The sequence below is a fragment of the Amblyomma americanum genome, chromosome 3 (genome assembly GCF_052857255.1).
Source record: "Amblyomma americanum isolate KBUSLIRL-KWMA chromosome 3, ASM5285725v1, whole genome shotgun sequence".
Taxonomy (NCBI): Eukaryota; Metazoa; Arthropoda; class Arachnida; order Ixodida; family Ixodidae; genus Amblyomma; species Amblyomma americanum.
This window is the reverse complement of record NC_135499.1, coordinates 186,509,022-186,525,558: the sequence shown is the minus strand read 5'-3', so window position 1 is coordinate 186,525,558 and position 16,537 is coordinate 186,509,022. Positions and strand designations below refer to the sequence as shown.

At 47.5% G+C, this 16,537-nt stretch overlaps 1 protein-coding gene across 3 annotated transcripts; it reads left to right on the top strand.

Annotated features, from left to right (window-relative positions):
- Positions 1–2,437: 2,437 nt before the first annotated feature.
- On the top strand, positions 2,438–16,276 carry LOC144123536 (uncharacterized). Of its 3 annotated transcripts, XM_077656356.1 has the most exons (5): positions 2,438–2,554; positions 4,107–4,211; positions 4,302–4,738; positions 14,042–14,274; positions 15,868–16,276. In XM_077656356.1, the coding sequence occupies exons 2-5, from the start codon at positions 4,187–4,189 to the stop codon at positions 16,259–16,261; spliced, it is 1,089 nt and encodes a 362-aa protein (XP_077512482.1). In that variant the 5' UTR covers positions 2,438–2,554; positions 4,107–4,186; the 3' UTR covers positions 16,262–16,276. The 3 variants fall into 3 exon arrangements, with proteins under 3 accessions (XP_077512482.1, XP_077512480.1, XP_077512481.1); XM_077656354.1 differs by having other exon boundaries at positions 4,107–4,738; XM_077656355.1 differs by lacking the exon at positions 2,438–2,554 and adding an exon at positions 3,417–3,466 and having other exon boundaries at positions 4,107–4,738.
- Positions 16,277–16,537: the final 261 nt, after the last annotated feature.

The window sequence follows — 16,537 nt, the reverse complement described above, 5'->3', positions numbered from 1 at the left end:
CCGAGCGACCAATCATTAGTTGTGAGCGAAAAATCCCACAAGAGTCAACCTAGCTGGGGCACCTAGGCCACGTGATCTTGTATAGCGTCTTCGCAACCTGGCCACTGTTATGTGAGCGAAGTAACCACGGTGGCAGGCGCCAGTTAAATTGATCATTGGTCGCGAGAGGCTGCTCGGGAAGATTAACCTCGGTCTCACAAGCCCTACCGGTAGCTGCACCTGCCATGGCAGTGGGGCATCGCTTGACCGCTGCACCACTGCGCCAGGAGTTGTGCGAGGACTCACAGGGATCTATGAATCAGAAGTCGAGAATGACTAAATCTGCATATATAGGAATTAACCCTTTAATTCTATCGCGTCATGCACTTAAGGCGGATCTTCTCCCCTCCAATTTTCTTGGTAACGGAGGCATATTCTCATCACAATGCAAAGCAACTTGATGTAGTTATCAATGGTCTTGAGTTTAGCAAATAGAGGGGACTGAAACCTCTGTAAAAATCTTTGGAACTGCTAAAACTTCGCTTGTTTTGAAGAGGGACTTTGTTTCCGCTCCCAACCTAAATATTCCGTATTTTTTGCGAAGGACGTCTACAGCAGGACTTGGATAGAATACCATGCCTGTAAAGGTAAGTTCGCTAGGGGACTCCCTTTTTACTTCCATATGGGCTAATTCATGTTTAGAGAGTAGTGCTTTGTCGTTATCGTTTTCATACGTTAATCACTCTACTGCAGTTTAAAACCCTCACATATTGTTGGAACTCTTTTGTTGGCCTTTTAGACCGTGACTGACGTTGACTAGGCTGAAAAGTTCGCTTGAGAGTACATATTGTGGGCGCACCATCACAAAAATTACGCAGTGCACTTAAGGTTGAACTGAAGATTAGTTTTTGAGGAAAGGAAATGGCGCAGTAATTGTCTCAGATATCTCGGTGGACACCCTTACCGCGCCGTAAGGGAAGGGAGGAAGGCGATAGTGACAGAAAATAGAGGTACCGTAGTGCAGGGCTCCGGAATAATTTCCACCACCTGGGGATTTTTAACGTGGACTGGCATCGCACAGCAAACGGGTGCCTTTGCGTGTCGCCACCATCGAAACGCGGCCGCCGTGGTCGGTATCGAACCCGGGTACTCCGGATCAGTAGCCGAGCGCGCTTACCACTAAGGATTTTTTATGTGCTTTCAACGCATTTTTTAAATTTTCATATCCATCTTACGTTGTTTCAATTATTTTTAATTTAAAAAATTTTTCTCTTCCAAAATGACGCACCTACTGATTAACATACAGAGGTTAGAATGGGCTAAAGAAAAAAACAATTGCACTGCCGGCACCGTCTTACGACACTGATTAGCACGCAGTCGTAAGGCCACGCATTTGCTAGGTTTACCTTTGTCCGCCAAGAAGCAACAGCGCTAGTCTTGCCTTTGTCCCGCCTTTGTTACGCCATTCACCCACTATGAAGCAACGCGGTTTTGTTGCCTATGGGTGGCGTGCTCGTCATGCTATCTCAAAGCCAATGGGTTCAATTACTCGCACCTTGGGAAGAAATCTTATTTTTCTCTTATACCACGGCGACGTCATCTGAGGTTTTCGGGACCACTAATGCGGTCAACGACGACAACACCGCGTTCCGTTGGTGATGAGCTGCATAATGCTTTCGCATTAATAAACCTCAGTCAGCGCCTGTGCCGTCTTTATTCATTGTCCTGTCTAATCGCTGTTCCTTTCCATCATACATGAAACGACAGTGACTAGTGGGGTAGTAACTTTGTAGTTCTCGTAAGATAACTATTTTTTATATCTCGAGGACGCGCGAAATATTGTGTGAATTGTCTGGCTGATATGATAACCGCCTCTTAAATATATCGACCTCCTATATTTCTGATGTGTGCGGTACGGATGCAAAGGTTTCAGCTACTGACAAAGTCTCGAGGCTTCTATGCGATGCGGTACCGAGTCGTGCTGATGTTTCGGGCTTTCAACTATTTTTCAAAACTGCTTCATTGCTCACATTAGTAACATTAATGACGCTGTCACACAGCATGCTTTCACGCAGCACTAAAGAGGCTGAGGGGGAATTTTCGTTTGCAGTTCTCACCAGCGACGAAGAAGGCAGCTTTAACTGCAACGCCCATCAGCTCTGATTCTTCGCACTGAAAGGCGAAGAAGAAGACAAGGATTCTTAATTTTGGTGCGTCTCTTTATCTTCTTTTCTAATTTCGCTCTGCGTTGTTCTTAGCGGTTATTTTTAGGCGGAAATTTCCTACCTGTCATTCAGATCTTAACGCAAGCCATTGTTCACAGGCTACAATGCTTTCAGAGGATGAAAAAAATGAACAGGGCAGCTCTGACAATGTTCACCGCCAAGCACTCTCCTCTTGTTGTCTTTGTCTTTTTTTGTTTGTGTGGCGACAGCTACCATCATTGTTATTGATTCGTTCTGCGCAAGCCACAGCCGGCTCACAGATTATCCGCTCAGGGGAAGAGGCTGTGGTGCAGAACATAGCCTGCCTCAACCGTCGGCCTCCTCAAGAGCCGCTTCGAAAGCAGTGACGGGTGAGCGCGCTTCGCTGGATGCAGTTTTCTTAGGCTTTTCGCTGCAGGGACGAAAACTTCGATCGCTTAGATTTTTCCCTTGAAGAAGCCGCCTTGTCCCATCGAGTCATCATCCTAGGTTGGTTTTAGTTTAGATAGAGCGAAGAGGTTAGCGCATTAACGCGACAAACCACTTTGCCGATATCTTCAGCGACAACTTGTTTTCTGGTCTTCCTAGTTAGCGAGCTGCGCTTCGAGTAGTATCAGGCCAATATACATATCGCTTTAACAGTATGTTCGTAACGCTACACGTAAGTGGTACACATTTTTATCATTTGTAGCCTCCAGATCACGAGTAGGAAGTTATTGAATGACAGGTGTCTGAACTCACCGTGAAGAATTTCTACTGATGGTCTATATGCAATGAAGATCATTTGTTTTCATCGAAATGATCCTGCCGTGGAACACTTTTAAATGCGTTGCAAATCAGGCCGACTGAATACACTGGAATAGTCATTTTCTTAAGGAAGTGCTTATATTATCCTGTCAATCATCAAGCGGGCAAATAATTCTTATAACAGGACCTTCGCTCTAGCCTACTCAGAAGGGCCTTCGGCTTCCTTTCTTATGCGAAGAATGCTGACAGACACCTTGAGGTTCTCTCGAAGCCGATTTCGTGAACCGTCGCTCGCCGAACAGAACACAGCTGAAAGAGTACAGCTTTGAAAAATCCGTCCTCGTTATGCAGTGTTGTAAGCGGAAGATATATTGGTGAAGACGAGATACGAGTGATATTTCAGTGACTCCTTGAGCTGAACCAGGTGTCTTTATACTGTGTGCTGGGGTCAATTATCGATGTTTTGTGGGAGAACAGAAAGCTTGGGTTTGAAGTCATGGGATCCTAGGGGAAGACCATGGTCCCGGAGAGTGGCTGTAAGTTCCGTTGTGAGATATCCGCCTCTAAATAAGTGCATTGCGTTTGTTCTCTTCGGTGACTATTTAACCGTGGCCTGATTAAAAACTTGTGTATAGTGTGGTTAGCTTGAGAAGTTGGGCCATTTGGTACGTATTCATGGTTAACGAGCGCTAAAAAGACGAAGACGGCGAAGAAGACGTCGACAGCATGACACATGTAGTGTAGTTTTAAAAGCCCTCCAAATTTTTCCTTTGCTTCGCTCTTTCCGCGGTTGCCGGCAGTGGCAAAAAGATGAAAGGCATGAAATCAGTGGGAAGTAAGTGAGTTTTTGCTCCCACTTTGGACGCACGTTCCGTTATGCTTCGCCGGGAGCTGAGCGGTGAGTGAAATGGGTACAATTAGCGTATTAAATGACTTCCTTGTACGACACCCTTCATTAAGCGTCAGGCAATGTTCTACAAACTTAGGTGCCCTACAAGCATCTCTTCATAATTCTTTTCAGTTTACGCCTGTGCAGTTCACGCAAAACGACGGCCCATGTTTCTCAGACACAGATGCTCATCACGTGTCATAAACCTTTGACGACCTTTCACAAGACTTGTTGTTTTTCCTGCTTATCTCTGCATTACATCTAAAAAGGAGTAATCGTCCTTTCAGGGAAAACTTTGCTCCCTCAATAGTGAAGACGGCTGCTTGCCAGAGGACGCAGTGCTCTGCCAATACATCTTGCGGTCGTGATGGAGCCAGTGGAGCAGGACTGGCGTAAGTACTACGACGCCTGTTACGACAGACCAGGCGGTCCTCCTGCCGGAGACGTGACTTCGCCTACGACCCACGTTACTAACCTGGCAGGAAACCCGGCTGCAGAGCCCGTGGGCTCGATGCCTCGGATTTTGGACGAGTTCGCCAGCAAAACGGCTGCTTGCAAGCGGGCCGTCAACGACAGCGGGGCCGGCACGATGCTGGTCCGTACTCTGGTCTTCTTGTTCGTCGTGTGCCTGTGCGTGATTTTCCTGTCTCTCGTCGTGACCGGCTCCACATGGTCCTCGACCTCCGGAGGCGCCTCCAAAGAGAAGCAGTCCAGGGTCACGGAGTCTTCGATCCACGTGGACGCCCCCAGGCAACCGGCACAGCCTGTCGTCCAACCTGGGCGCAAAAGGGCAGCGGCGCGAGATAGGGCGTCGCCCACCGGCGTGCAGCTCGCGCACAACAAGGAAGCCAAGGCTGCGCCGCCGGTGGAGGCCAACTTATGGAATGCTGACAAAGACGACGGCGAGGACGAGAAAGAGGTAGGTGCGCTGGAAGCTTCAATGGGAAGAAGTAATGGCGTACGAATAGTTCGTTTGTCCCCTTCAGTTTCTTACAATATCCCCTTGATCACAAGGAAGCCGCAGGGCTGACTTTGTGACACTCGTCAGTCACCTGTCAACTTCTGCTGTGTTCCCTAACCAGACGTTGTGTCGTTAAGCCGTCGTCTATAATTGCGTACTGATGAGAATGTGAGTTGTTGACACGTCGAAATCATGTACGGCATCTATGATGTGCGCTATCTTTAATCCTGTACATTTTTCTTCTTGTGGTTTCAAGTTTCGCTAGACCGTGTTGTAGCTCTGAAAGTGCGCGCTAATTAACATTATCTTCCATCTCTGTGTGGCTTTGCAGAGCATAAATAATTCGGCTTGACAAATCGCAAATCTTAAAGGGACTTAGAAAGGGGGGTCTCAATAAAGGTGCGATAAGTCTGGGATGTTAAAAGACGACGGTTCATAATTATCCCCCAGCAAGAATTGTTTAAATGCGTTTTGTGGAAGCTGACTTATATGCAGACGAAATTTGAAATTCCGCGTCTTCGCGCCTTTTTCCTCGCAAGCCGAAGCGGCGGCGCTCCTCCGCCGGCCCCACTCACTCGGCCCCTTCCCTACCTCCTCCGGCTGCGGCGCGCGCGGAGTGGGCGCGGCCGTTGTAGCGCGTGACGTCTGAAAGAGAGTGGCGCTGTGAACCAATGATAACCCCCGGCTGCTGACGTCATTTGCAAGACGTGACGTCGTCTGCCAGGTTTTCGTGCGAACGCCCGGCACCGCGCGTCGCCGCGAGGTGCGAAAGCGGGAATTAAAAAAAAAATTATTGTAAATTTCCCGCTCGCTCTGGAGGTCTCGTACGCAGCCTGAACGCTCGGTGGCCTGTACTCTACATAGTGCAAACATTTTAAAGCCAAACTCAAACACCCGTTTCTGTGGCCCTTTAAAGGAGGAAAAATTCATGAAACAAATCAGTGAATTTTAAGGGCCATGGATGCATAAGGGTGCATTATCTTCGTCATGTCTGCGTTCTTATTTTAGTTGTGAATGCTAAACTTGCTTAGTATTCTAACTCAGTGCTTACTTAGCCAGCTGAATACGAGCCAGATTTTTCGCTCTTGAAATTGGTGCGAGCGTGCCGCCAACCAGCCGTTTCGGGTGCTAGCAATCTAAGCAAAGCGTTACTCCCAGTCAGTCGGTGGTCAGCCAAAAGCAGTGGCCAAAGATGCAGCCTAATTCCATAGGAGCCTGACGCCACCTTTCCTGCGCGTGTGCCGTGTATTTGTTGTCTACAGCTGCCTAGGTGCCTAAGTGTACAGCAATGGGACATCCCGCCAGTAACGAAACAGGAAATAAAGAGAACCTTAGGAGCAATCAATGCACGCAAAGGAGGAAAGCAGCTGGCGAGGATCAGGTAACATCAGATCTGTCGAAGGCAGGAGGGGAGATTGTGCTAGAAAAACTAGCCACTCAGTATACGCAATGCCTTATGACCTCAACCATACCAGAAGTTTGGAAGAACGCTAACATTATTGTAATTCGTAAGAAAGGAGACGCCAAGGATTGATCAGCGTACTGTCCGTTGCCTAAAAGGTACTTACTAAGGTAATTGCTAATAGAGTCAGGGCAACCTTTCACTTCAATCAACCAAATGATCTGGCAGGCTTTCGTAAAGGACACTCGACAATCACACTATCAATAACACATACACACTATCAATCAAGTGATAGAAAAATGCCCAGAATATAACCAGCAGCTATACTACGTAGCCTTCATTGATTACGAGGAAGCATTTGACTCAGTCGAAACCTCAGCAGTCATGCGGGCATTGCGGAATCAGGGTGCAGAAGAGCCTTACGTTAAAATACTGTGTGATATTTATAACGATTGCAGAGCAACGATAGTCCTCCGTAGAGTCAAATAAAATTTTAATAAGGAAGGGTGGCAGGCAGGGTGACTCGATATCGCCAATGCTATTCACCGCCTGTTTACAGGAGGTGTTCCAAGGCCTGAATTGGGAACAGTTGAGGATAAGAGTTAATGGAGAATAACTATATAATCTGCGATTTACTGACGACATTGCCTTGCTGAGCCACTCAGGATATGAACGGCAAAGAATGAGTTAGACAGGCAGAGAATAACGATTGGTCTAAAAATTAAGATGCAGAAAACCAAGTAATGTTCAACAGCCTCTGAAGGAAACAGAAGTTCACAATTGGTAGCGAGGTGCTGGAAGTGGTAAAAGGATACGTTTACTTAGGGCAGGTAGTGACCACCAATTCGAATCATGAGGGGGAAATGAGTAGAAGAATAAGAATGGGGTGGTGCGCATATGGCAGGTTCTCTCAAATCATGAATGGCAGTGTACCAGTATCCCTCAAGAAAAAGTGTAGAACAGCTGTATCTTACCGGTACTCACCTACGGGGCAGAAACGTAGAGGCTAACGAAAAAGGTTCAGCCCAAGTTAAGGACAATGTAGCGAGCCATGGAAAGAAAAATGATAGGTGTAATGCCGCGTTCAGACTACAGTCGCAACCGCCGTAAACGTCGTACATATCGCATTCTGCGCAACTGCTGTAACTTCCTTTTACGCAACTAAAAACCGTCGATGTTCACACGAGCCCTTCGGTAAGATACGTTTGTTACGACCGGCCAATCAGCGCTCTCGGAAAACTGCTCTCCGCATTTTTCAACATGGCGCCGGTTAGCAGGCGGGTGTTAGCGGAGGTCGAGGCACTTCAAGCTCAAAATGAGCTCATCATCGTGTATGCCCTTGACCAACGCAGACGGCGGCGTCGTAGAAGAATGTGGGTGCGGCAAATCTTCCTTGATAGAGCCGTAGACGGAGACTTCCACAATCTTTTTGCGAAGCTGAGGACTGGCGACACTGCGCTGTTCTACAACTTCGTGCGGATGTCACCGCAACAGTTCGACTTCCTCGAAAGCCTTGTGAGACCACTTATTGAAGTGCAACAAACGCCACTGCGAGAATCTTTATCATCTGCTGAGCGTTTGGCTATAACGCTAAGGTAAGCATTATCTGGGCGTTTCTGCGTCCTTTTCTCTGCTTCAGATGGTAGACGCGGATGCAAGCGAACTGCGCGGAATGCTGTTGGCGAAATCTGTTTTTTTTGTTTTTGCAGAGAGAAAGCTGTTGTGTCATGTATAATAAGAGGATTTATCTTCTAGTCACAGCGATGGGCATATTTTAAAGACAGTTTCAAAGGCTCCGAAGCCCGTATCAAGTGCATATTTAGTTATCGGGGGGGGGGGGGGGGGGGGGCGTGCAATGCACTCTTGATGTAGCGAATTCACGCGGCTTTTCTACTTTCTTAAGGCTTTATGTATAGCATTTAGATATCGCTACGCGAATTAGTGCGTAAAGTAAAGGCCTTTGCACAGGTGGGCCCTCATTTTTTTTTTGGTCAGAAGTAACATTGTCCTTTATCATGCCTCCTGCTCACAGTGTAGTCTATGAAAATGAACTGGTGCCACTTGACAAAAGCACATTTTGCAGAGCAGCTGTTAACTGTTGTCTGCATGCAATGTTTTAGACAAAGCCAGCAAAAACCTATGTTGTCTTTTATATTCCAGGTTCTTGGCAAGCGGAAACAGTTACCAGTCCCTGGCATACAGCTTCAGGGTTGGGAAATCAACTATCTCGCAACTGGTTCCTCAAGTCTGCATTGCCATATGCAAGGTCCTAAAACCAAGGGTCCTGAGGCGGCTAGACCATAGGCAACTGAATTCCATTGCTGATGAGTTCATGTGGAGATGGAACTTTCCAAATTGTGTCGGTGCTATCGACGGCAAACACATTCATTTGGATGCACCGGCAAACTCTGGTTCCTTGTATTTTAACTATAAGCGCAGCTTCAGTATGAACCTCATGGCATCCTGCGACGCGGGCTACAGGTTTACAACAATTTACATAGGGGCTGTTGGTAGTGAAAGTGATGGTGGTGTTTTTTCGTCGTGCGGGTTTGGAGAAGTCGTTGAAAATGCACGCGATACATTCCCATCCCCTGCGGCCCTGCCCAATGGTGGCCCTGTGCTCCCCTTTGTGATGGTAGGAGACGATGCATTTCCCTTAAGAGTGAACCTGATGAAGCCGTACCCTGGTATCCAACCACCAAACACGTCAAGAAGAGTGTACAACTACAGGCTCTCCCGAGCACGACGCTGCATCGAGAATGCATTTGGAATTTTGTGTGCCCGATGGAGGGTCCTGCGGAACCGTATGAGTCTGCTGCCAAAGAATGCGGTTGCAGTCTCAGGTGCTTGTGTTTTTCTGCACAATTATTTGATGCAGGAGGGGAGGCTGCCAGGTGGCTATTGTCCACCACAGTTTGGAGACAGTACAAACAGTGCAGGTGCACTTATTCCAGGTGAATGGAGGAACAGCACAGAGCCCTTGCCACAGATGATTAGGCAAGGCTCTAATGCTTACTCTAGGAGAGAATCTGAAGTAAGAGACAGCTTTGCTACCTATTTTCATGGTCCGGGTTTTGTGAGTTGGCAATGGGTGTAAACGCAGAATTTAAGTTCGAACTAATATTTCTCTGTGGCATTCTGTTCAAGTGACAGACGCCTTGACATAATGATTTGCTTTGGCTGTCTGCTTTACTTTTGCTGACTGGATTGTATAAGTGCAGAGATATAAGTAATGTTTTGCAAACACAAGTGTTGTTTTCATAGTACTTTATTTTGTTGGCAAATGACATTTGCACTGCATGCAATTTTCATGACATTGTTCAGTAACTTGATCCAATAATAAAAAATTATAATTTTATTTCAGTAATGTTTCTTACGAGTCCAACGACATTGCACAAGGAGAGGCAGTGCGAACACTTGTTTAATATATTAGAAATACAATACAAAGAAAGAAGATAATTAATATATTAGAAAAACAATACAATACAAAGAAGCAAGAGCAAACAAAACAAACTAGAGCAAGAAGCAAAAATAAATAAAGTGAAAGAATGGGAAGCAGGCAGAAAATATTTAATAACAATGTTTTCTCGGGCTGTTTCGCTTATGGTTTCAACAGCTGAACGACGGCTGTGACATCAAGGACGCATTCATGTCGCGTGAGACATGGAAGAACTGTGGTAGTGTTACTGCTTTCTTCATTTTAAGTAACACCGACTCATATGCAAGCCTCCTCAAGAGTTGGAATTTTAAAAAAATGAACAAGCAGCAATTATATCAGAGGCTCACGTGTACGGTTCTGCGACTATAGAGAAAGGGCAATGCACAAATCACATTGCAAAACGCCTAGGAACAGCCCTTCGGCAACTGAGGACTCCACTTCCACGTGGAGAAAAGCTAAAGGACCCAACAATACACAAGAGAATGTGTAACCTGCAGGTATCTATTCAGAATTTCAATATCTTTGATGCAAGTTTACAAAGGGTTGAACAACAGTAATGAGCCCCAGGAAAATAACTATACAAATGATCATAATTTTTTTTTCATACTACAAAATTTTATGAACAAATTTTGGTGAGTTATTTGGATTCTACAGTTACCAAGCTGCAAAATGAGCTAATGCTCCTCATTCTCAGTGAAAAATTTCTATGCAAAAGCATGTGCGCAAGAAGGCCTTTGTTTTATGCTTGGTAGCAACTGAGCAAGAAGTATGCATGCTACAAAAAAAAAACTAATTAGTTTTCTGAAGAGAGCAGAAAAAATAGTATAAGCACACAAAGTTTCGTTGTTCTGGGTCAATTAAAAAAATTTGTTTCGAGTAGCATCTCCCCTTAAACATTTCACCAACACTGTTCCCACTTCGAGTTATTGATCAAATCACTCTCGCCCTACCATAAGCTTGCCGCCCCAGTTAGTGCCGTTGGTAGAGCGACTGCTCCGGTGAAGCGGTGGTCCTGGGTTCAAACGCTGAACCAGGACGCAGTTACCACTAACTGCGAAGTTTCTGTGGAAGCTGTATATTTCTGCTGTGTAGCCGTATGGATGCCAATGAGTAATTACTCCCTTATTGCTGTTATTGCATGTTTCACATGACCTGAACACGTATTTGGCTTTACAGCGGATGATTCAGCTGTTGAAGCCGAAATCAAAATGATATGAGAAACCAGAGTGGAAGCTTGGACGAGTTGGTGATGGTTCACTTGCCACATAGCGCTAAACAGACACGGACGCAGGGAGGCAAACAGGACGAGCGCCCGTCCTGTTCGCCTCCCTGCGTCCATGTCTGTTTAGCGCTACGTGGCAAGTGATATGAGAAACGATTTCACCAATTATTCGCCACTCTCAGGGTATGCTGCCTCAATTAACAAACTGTGAATTTGCAGCTTAAGCTGCTCTTTTCTGCGGTCATCCACCTTGCCGAGAAGGCTTTTTAAGCTCAAAAGAAAATGCTCGTCGTCGTCTACGGACAAGGTCAAGTCATTCAGCCTCTGCTGGTTCGCTTGCAGAGTTGACATCATTATTTCGTCAATGTCTGTCCTCTTTCTTTTCGCGCGCTTGCCGAAGTTCTTGCCTGGCGCAGACGTTTCAGTTGAGGCAGGCTGGCCACTTGGGGCAGGCTGGCCGCTAGGGGCAGGCTGAAAGTGTGTTTCATTACTGGGCTCCATCGGTGCTGAAGCAGACACTGAAGTGGACAACCCTTCTGTCTCATCAGGCAGTGCAAGCTCCTCCTCAGTGCTCTCTATATAAAATGAGCGGCATAAGCCTTCAACAGAAGCAGCCGAGTCAGCGGCTGGATCAAGCGACTGCGCATGAACTGCAGTCTCATCTCTTTTCGCCAGGCTGTGGATGGTATGGGAAAAAAACATAAGATGCTTATATGCACACATAAACTCAAGCATAATTAACAACTCAAAGAGAATAGCGCATGCAAGGTTGTGTCACACAGGGCTGTTTATAAGCTTCCTGTCAACACGCGACAAGTCAATGATGCCCCATTGTATGGGCTGGTTTTAGCTTTTAAATATTTTCTGCTCCCGGTGGTCTTTTTGTGACAATAGAATGGAGCAGAAACGCTAGCGATGTGCTCTGGAATGAAGTAGGTTGTGGTGAAAAAAATAAATCAAGTTGTTTCCCACTGATTGTTCTTACTTCAGCAAGTGAGGAAGTCAAGTACTACGTACATGTCAAGCATGCTATTAAAACAGATCGCCTGTAAAGTGCCAATGCCGAAATTCAGAGTACAAAGAATGTCGCACTGTGGGCTACAGATTTTTTTTTTTTCACCAGGGGGCCAGTTAGTCTACGCAAAAATGTAGGTACACCAAGCGTGGTTTTATTTATTTCTTCATCGAAATATGACGGCTGCAGCCAAATATATCAACCCATGCTTTGCAGTAAAACACCACCGCCACCGAGTACCAAAGGAGCTAGCAATTGGCTTTTTTACCTTCGCGTTGTATTGCGTCGGCTAGGAACATTAGATTTGGCATCAATGTCCATCCTTTCTCGACATCCGCTGCGCCACTGCCGGACTTCGTGTATACTTTCCTGAGGCGGAGGAACTTCTGCCTCAGGCAGCTCCACCGATGCTGTAGCACTGGCACTGCATTGAACATAGGAAAAGAACGTGTTTACATATTACACATTGCACATATTTTTCTGAAAAATGCGTTCGTCTAAAGAAAGCTCACTGCTGCCATATTATGCTGATCTCATTTTTACAGCCCAACATGAGGTATATGAAAATTTGGGCGCACTGCCGTAAAAGTGAGCTATGAACGTTCATTTCAGCCTACCAGCTCGAGTTCGGCAAGCTAAGATCAAAAACAAAGGGGGTCACTTCATCGTTGATTAAAGACAAATCGATAGCATAGCCTGTCGCTATATACACTCGTGCCATTGAGACCCATAGTGTGACCCCCTCCAATAGGCAACCTTGCACGTGTGTGTTTACAGTGCGGCTCCCAGTCGACGGCTGGAGCAAGTTTCGACTAGCAATTATGCGCTACAACTCACGTAGATTTCAACGCACTCAATCACCACTTGTGCGCTAATTCCGGGGCCCGCAATTTTTGCCCTAGAAATCGCCGCTTCACCACGTGTGACAGCGAAACAACACCGGGAAAACGCCTCGACGGGAACCGCATCGCCGACAATATTGTCAACGCTCGCCCAGCGCCATTATCGCACTTTTATAGACGAGGGAAAGCATTTGACTGTTGTGAGTTTGTCCGCAGACGGAAAAAAACGAAAAGCACTTACCGCTTTGGTTCAGTGCGCTTGCTGTTTCGAGCCAGGCGTCGTTTTGTAGCTGCTTATCCCTGTATGTTTTTAGTCGCCGGTCGTACAGAAGCGGCCTCTGCCGCACTTCTTCTATCAGCAGCTCATCTGATAATGTAGAAATACCTTCCGCACTGTTCATGATGAAGCTGCGGGCAGACGACACGGTGACAACACGAGCGAGCCGAGACAATGTGGCAGTGTCGGCATGTGTCGGAAGGAGCCGAGCGTCGCTTTGAGCGCAAAGTTTGAAAAGACCGGAAGCACCGTGACCGGAAAATGAAAACCGAAACTGATGCGCGCATTGGCCGAGCAGTAACAGTTGTATCTGTGCTTGTCGTAGAAGTCGCGGGTCTACCGACATCTACGTCCGCGCTGGCAGCAGACTTTGCGTAGTTTACGCTCAATGCAACACTCGTCTGAACACACTCACTGCGTTTTTTTTGCGTTTACGCTTACGATCCTTACGAACGATCCATGCGTAGCGTACGTAGTCTGAACGCGGCTTAACGTTAATATACCGGAAGCGGGCAGAGTGGGTGAGGGAACAGACGCGGGTTAATGCCATGCTAGTCGAAATCGAGAGGAAGAAATGGGCTTGGGCCGGGCATATAAGAAGTATAATAGAGAGAGGTGGGCTAGTTGGTGACTAGTAGTATAATACATCTTGAAACCGCGCAAAAAAGACAAGGGACGAGGAAGAAACTACTCTGTCCTGTTGGTTTCTTCTTAGTCCCTTGTCTTTTTTGCGCGGTTTCAAGATGCATTCTACTACCGGGTATATAATGCGAAGGCGAAATAACCGATGGCCCTTAAGGGTAATAGATTACATTCCAAGAAAAGGCAAGCGTAGCAGGGGGTAGCAGAAGGTTAGGTACGAAGTTTACGGACATACGGTGGCCGCAGCTGGTAAAGGATAGGGTTAATTTGGAGAGACATGGGAGAGGCCTTAGCCATGCAGTGGGCGTAGCAAGGCTGATGTTGACGAGGGTGTTTTAGTGTTGTCCAACTTGCTATCATTACGATTTCCTGTTTCTTGCGCTTTTCTAGGGCCTCGATGCGTGACTTTGCTCTGTTTTCAGAAAAATTCTCCCTGCGGCGAACCGAGGCAGACCTACTGCAATACGAGCGAGCTCAGTTTCTTCTACCGGCACGAGCACGACTTCTGCGACTCCAGCTTCCGCGAGCAGGTGTTCGTTTGCAACCACAGCCCGAACCGCTTCAGTTCACTCAAGGGCTGCATAAACGCGTGCATCAAGAACGCCAAGCCATTCGCCAGATGTCTCCAGGAACCGATCTTCACCAAATGCAACAGGTTCGAATGCCTCAATCTGTCGCAAAACGAAGTGTCCGTGCTGAGCCACCGCTGTGAGCAGCGGACATCCATCGTGTACCACGGTTCCCACGATCACAGTGAGGGGGCTGACGCCGCAACGCGGACGCGCACCAGTGCGAAGGGATTGTTTATTTTAAATCTCGAGGCGCTTTCTTACCGAAGAAGAAAAGAAACCCTGCTCAATGTTTACTTCGACGAGCTGAAATCGACAGTTTTTGCACGGTACACAACTTTTGGACCAAAGATTTTGTGCTAAAGTTATCGATGAATTGGCCGCAAATATATTAATATGCTGACCTGGTCACGACGACTCCGTCTAACCGTGCAATAATTGAATGGTCGTAGAGCGCGTTGCTGTTGTTTAGAGCTTGGCGAAAGTGAGCTCTAATACCTCGCATGATATGTACAGTCGGGGATAACAGTCTTTGGTTTGGTTTCTGGGGGCTTAACGTCCCAAAGCGACTCAGGCTATGAGAGACGCCGTAGTGAAGGGCTCCGGAAATTTCGACCACTTGGGGTTCTTTAACGTGCACTGACATCGCACGGTACATGGGTCTCTAGAATTTCGCCTCCATCGAAATTCGACCACCGCGACCGGGATCAAACCCGCGTCTTTCGGGACGGCAGCCGAGCGCCATAACCACTCAGCCACCGCGGCGGCTAGGATAAAAGTCTTTGTACGATGTGTTGCTCAAACAAAGCAGATAGCTATGCTAACAGCCGGCGACTAGATACCAGGTAAAAGTTTACATTTTGTTCTTTCATCTTTACATGTGTGGTCGTCAGCCGCCGGATAATAGCCAAGCTATCGGCTTCGTTTGAGGAACAATTGGTCCAGAAACTTTCGTCCCCGACTGTACCTCTTGCTGGCAAGGATTTTGATTGACGATGTATTCGAAGCTTCATGTTGGCACACAGATGTAAGTCTTTGTATCCCTGCATGGCGATTTTATCTCGTTTAAAGATTACCGTCCAATTTCTGTTTTCACGTGCACACGCCCATTCTTCAAATGTGCCTAAAAGTTTTGAACGTTTGGGATGAGCGAACGCACTCATGACGCGGTCACGACGGTTATCTTCACCTTACGTGGTGGTTATGGTTAGTTGCCGCAAGCTCTGTGCGGCCCCTTCCAGCTTCTGGGCACCAGCCCACTCTACATTTTTTCTTCAATAAACTGAATTAGAAGTGGAAATATCGGAACTAGGCAGGACATGTACTGAGCGTACCAGATGAGCCATGGACTAGTAGACCAACGGAACTGGAATTCAAAAAGGGCAATGTATACCAATGCGGCAGAAGTTCTCACAGAGCGATTAGAAGGTTTGTTAGAACTAGGTGACATAAAGGGTGGTACAAGACAGGGATAATCAGAGTTCACAGGAAGAGGCCGTTGTCGTACTGTGTGTTTTGTTTTGTCCTTTCCTACGGGCGTAACTTGGTGTGGCTGGTGACGATGATGACGATGTGGCTGATGACCGGCGTGCAGAGAACTGCCGGCAGATAGCGCCGCGGCTGCTCGCATTTGGACATATGCCCCTTGACCGAAAGAGCCGTGCGCGTATTTGTCCCAGGAACGACGTGAAGAGCTCGTACTGGTACCGCGAGGGCAAGGCGTGCGTGGAGTGGAAGTACCCGGACGGATACTGCGCCACCAAGCACAGAGGCGTGGCGCGAAGCCTGCGCGAGTGCCGCGACTCGTGCATGGGACCCGGCACGCACGAAGGCAGCTGCACGCTGCCGGCCGAGTACACGTGCCCGGTGGACGAGCTCAGGTTCCCATACTTCGCGCACGCCTTGCCCAATGGCACCGTCGAGTGCCTGGTGGCTGACGCCGAGAAGCTGCGCCCGCACAAGTGCATGACGGGAGAGAACAAGCACGCCACGCAGGACATCTGCCGCGAGGCCTGCGCTCGGAACAAGGGCCCGGCCTCGACTAACCTCACCCCCTCGCCGAGCAAGCCGTAGGCGACAGCTGGAGTACAACGCAACGCCGGGGTGCTACAATGCGCGCAGGCGAAAAAGAAGGAAGGAACGAGAGTGGGGCAAGATTGGGAAGGGAGTGATGGGAGAAATACAGTGAGTTCTTGTTTTGTCGTTTCATTTCTTGTGGTTGTCTGTCGTCCGAGTATGGAAAGGTGGAAAGCAGGCTTCGCTTTGCAATGTCTGCGCGTGCTAAGCTTCTTTATGCGTTGTGGTATGAACGCCGAGATCCAAGACAGCGGTTTTACAAAAGTTGATGGA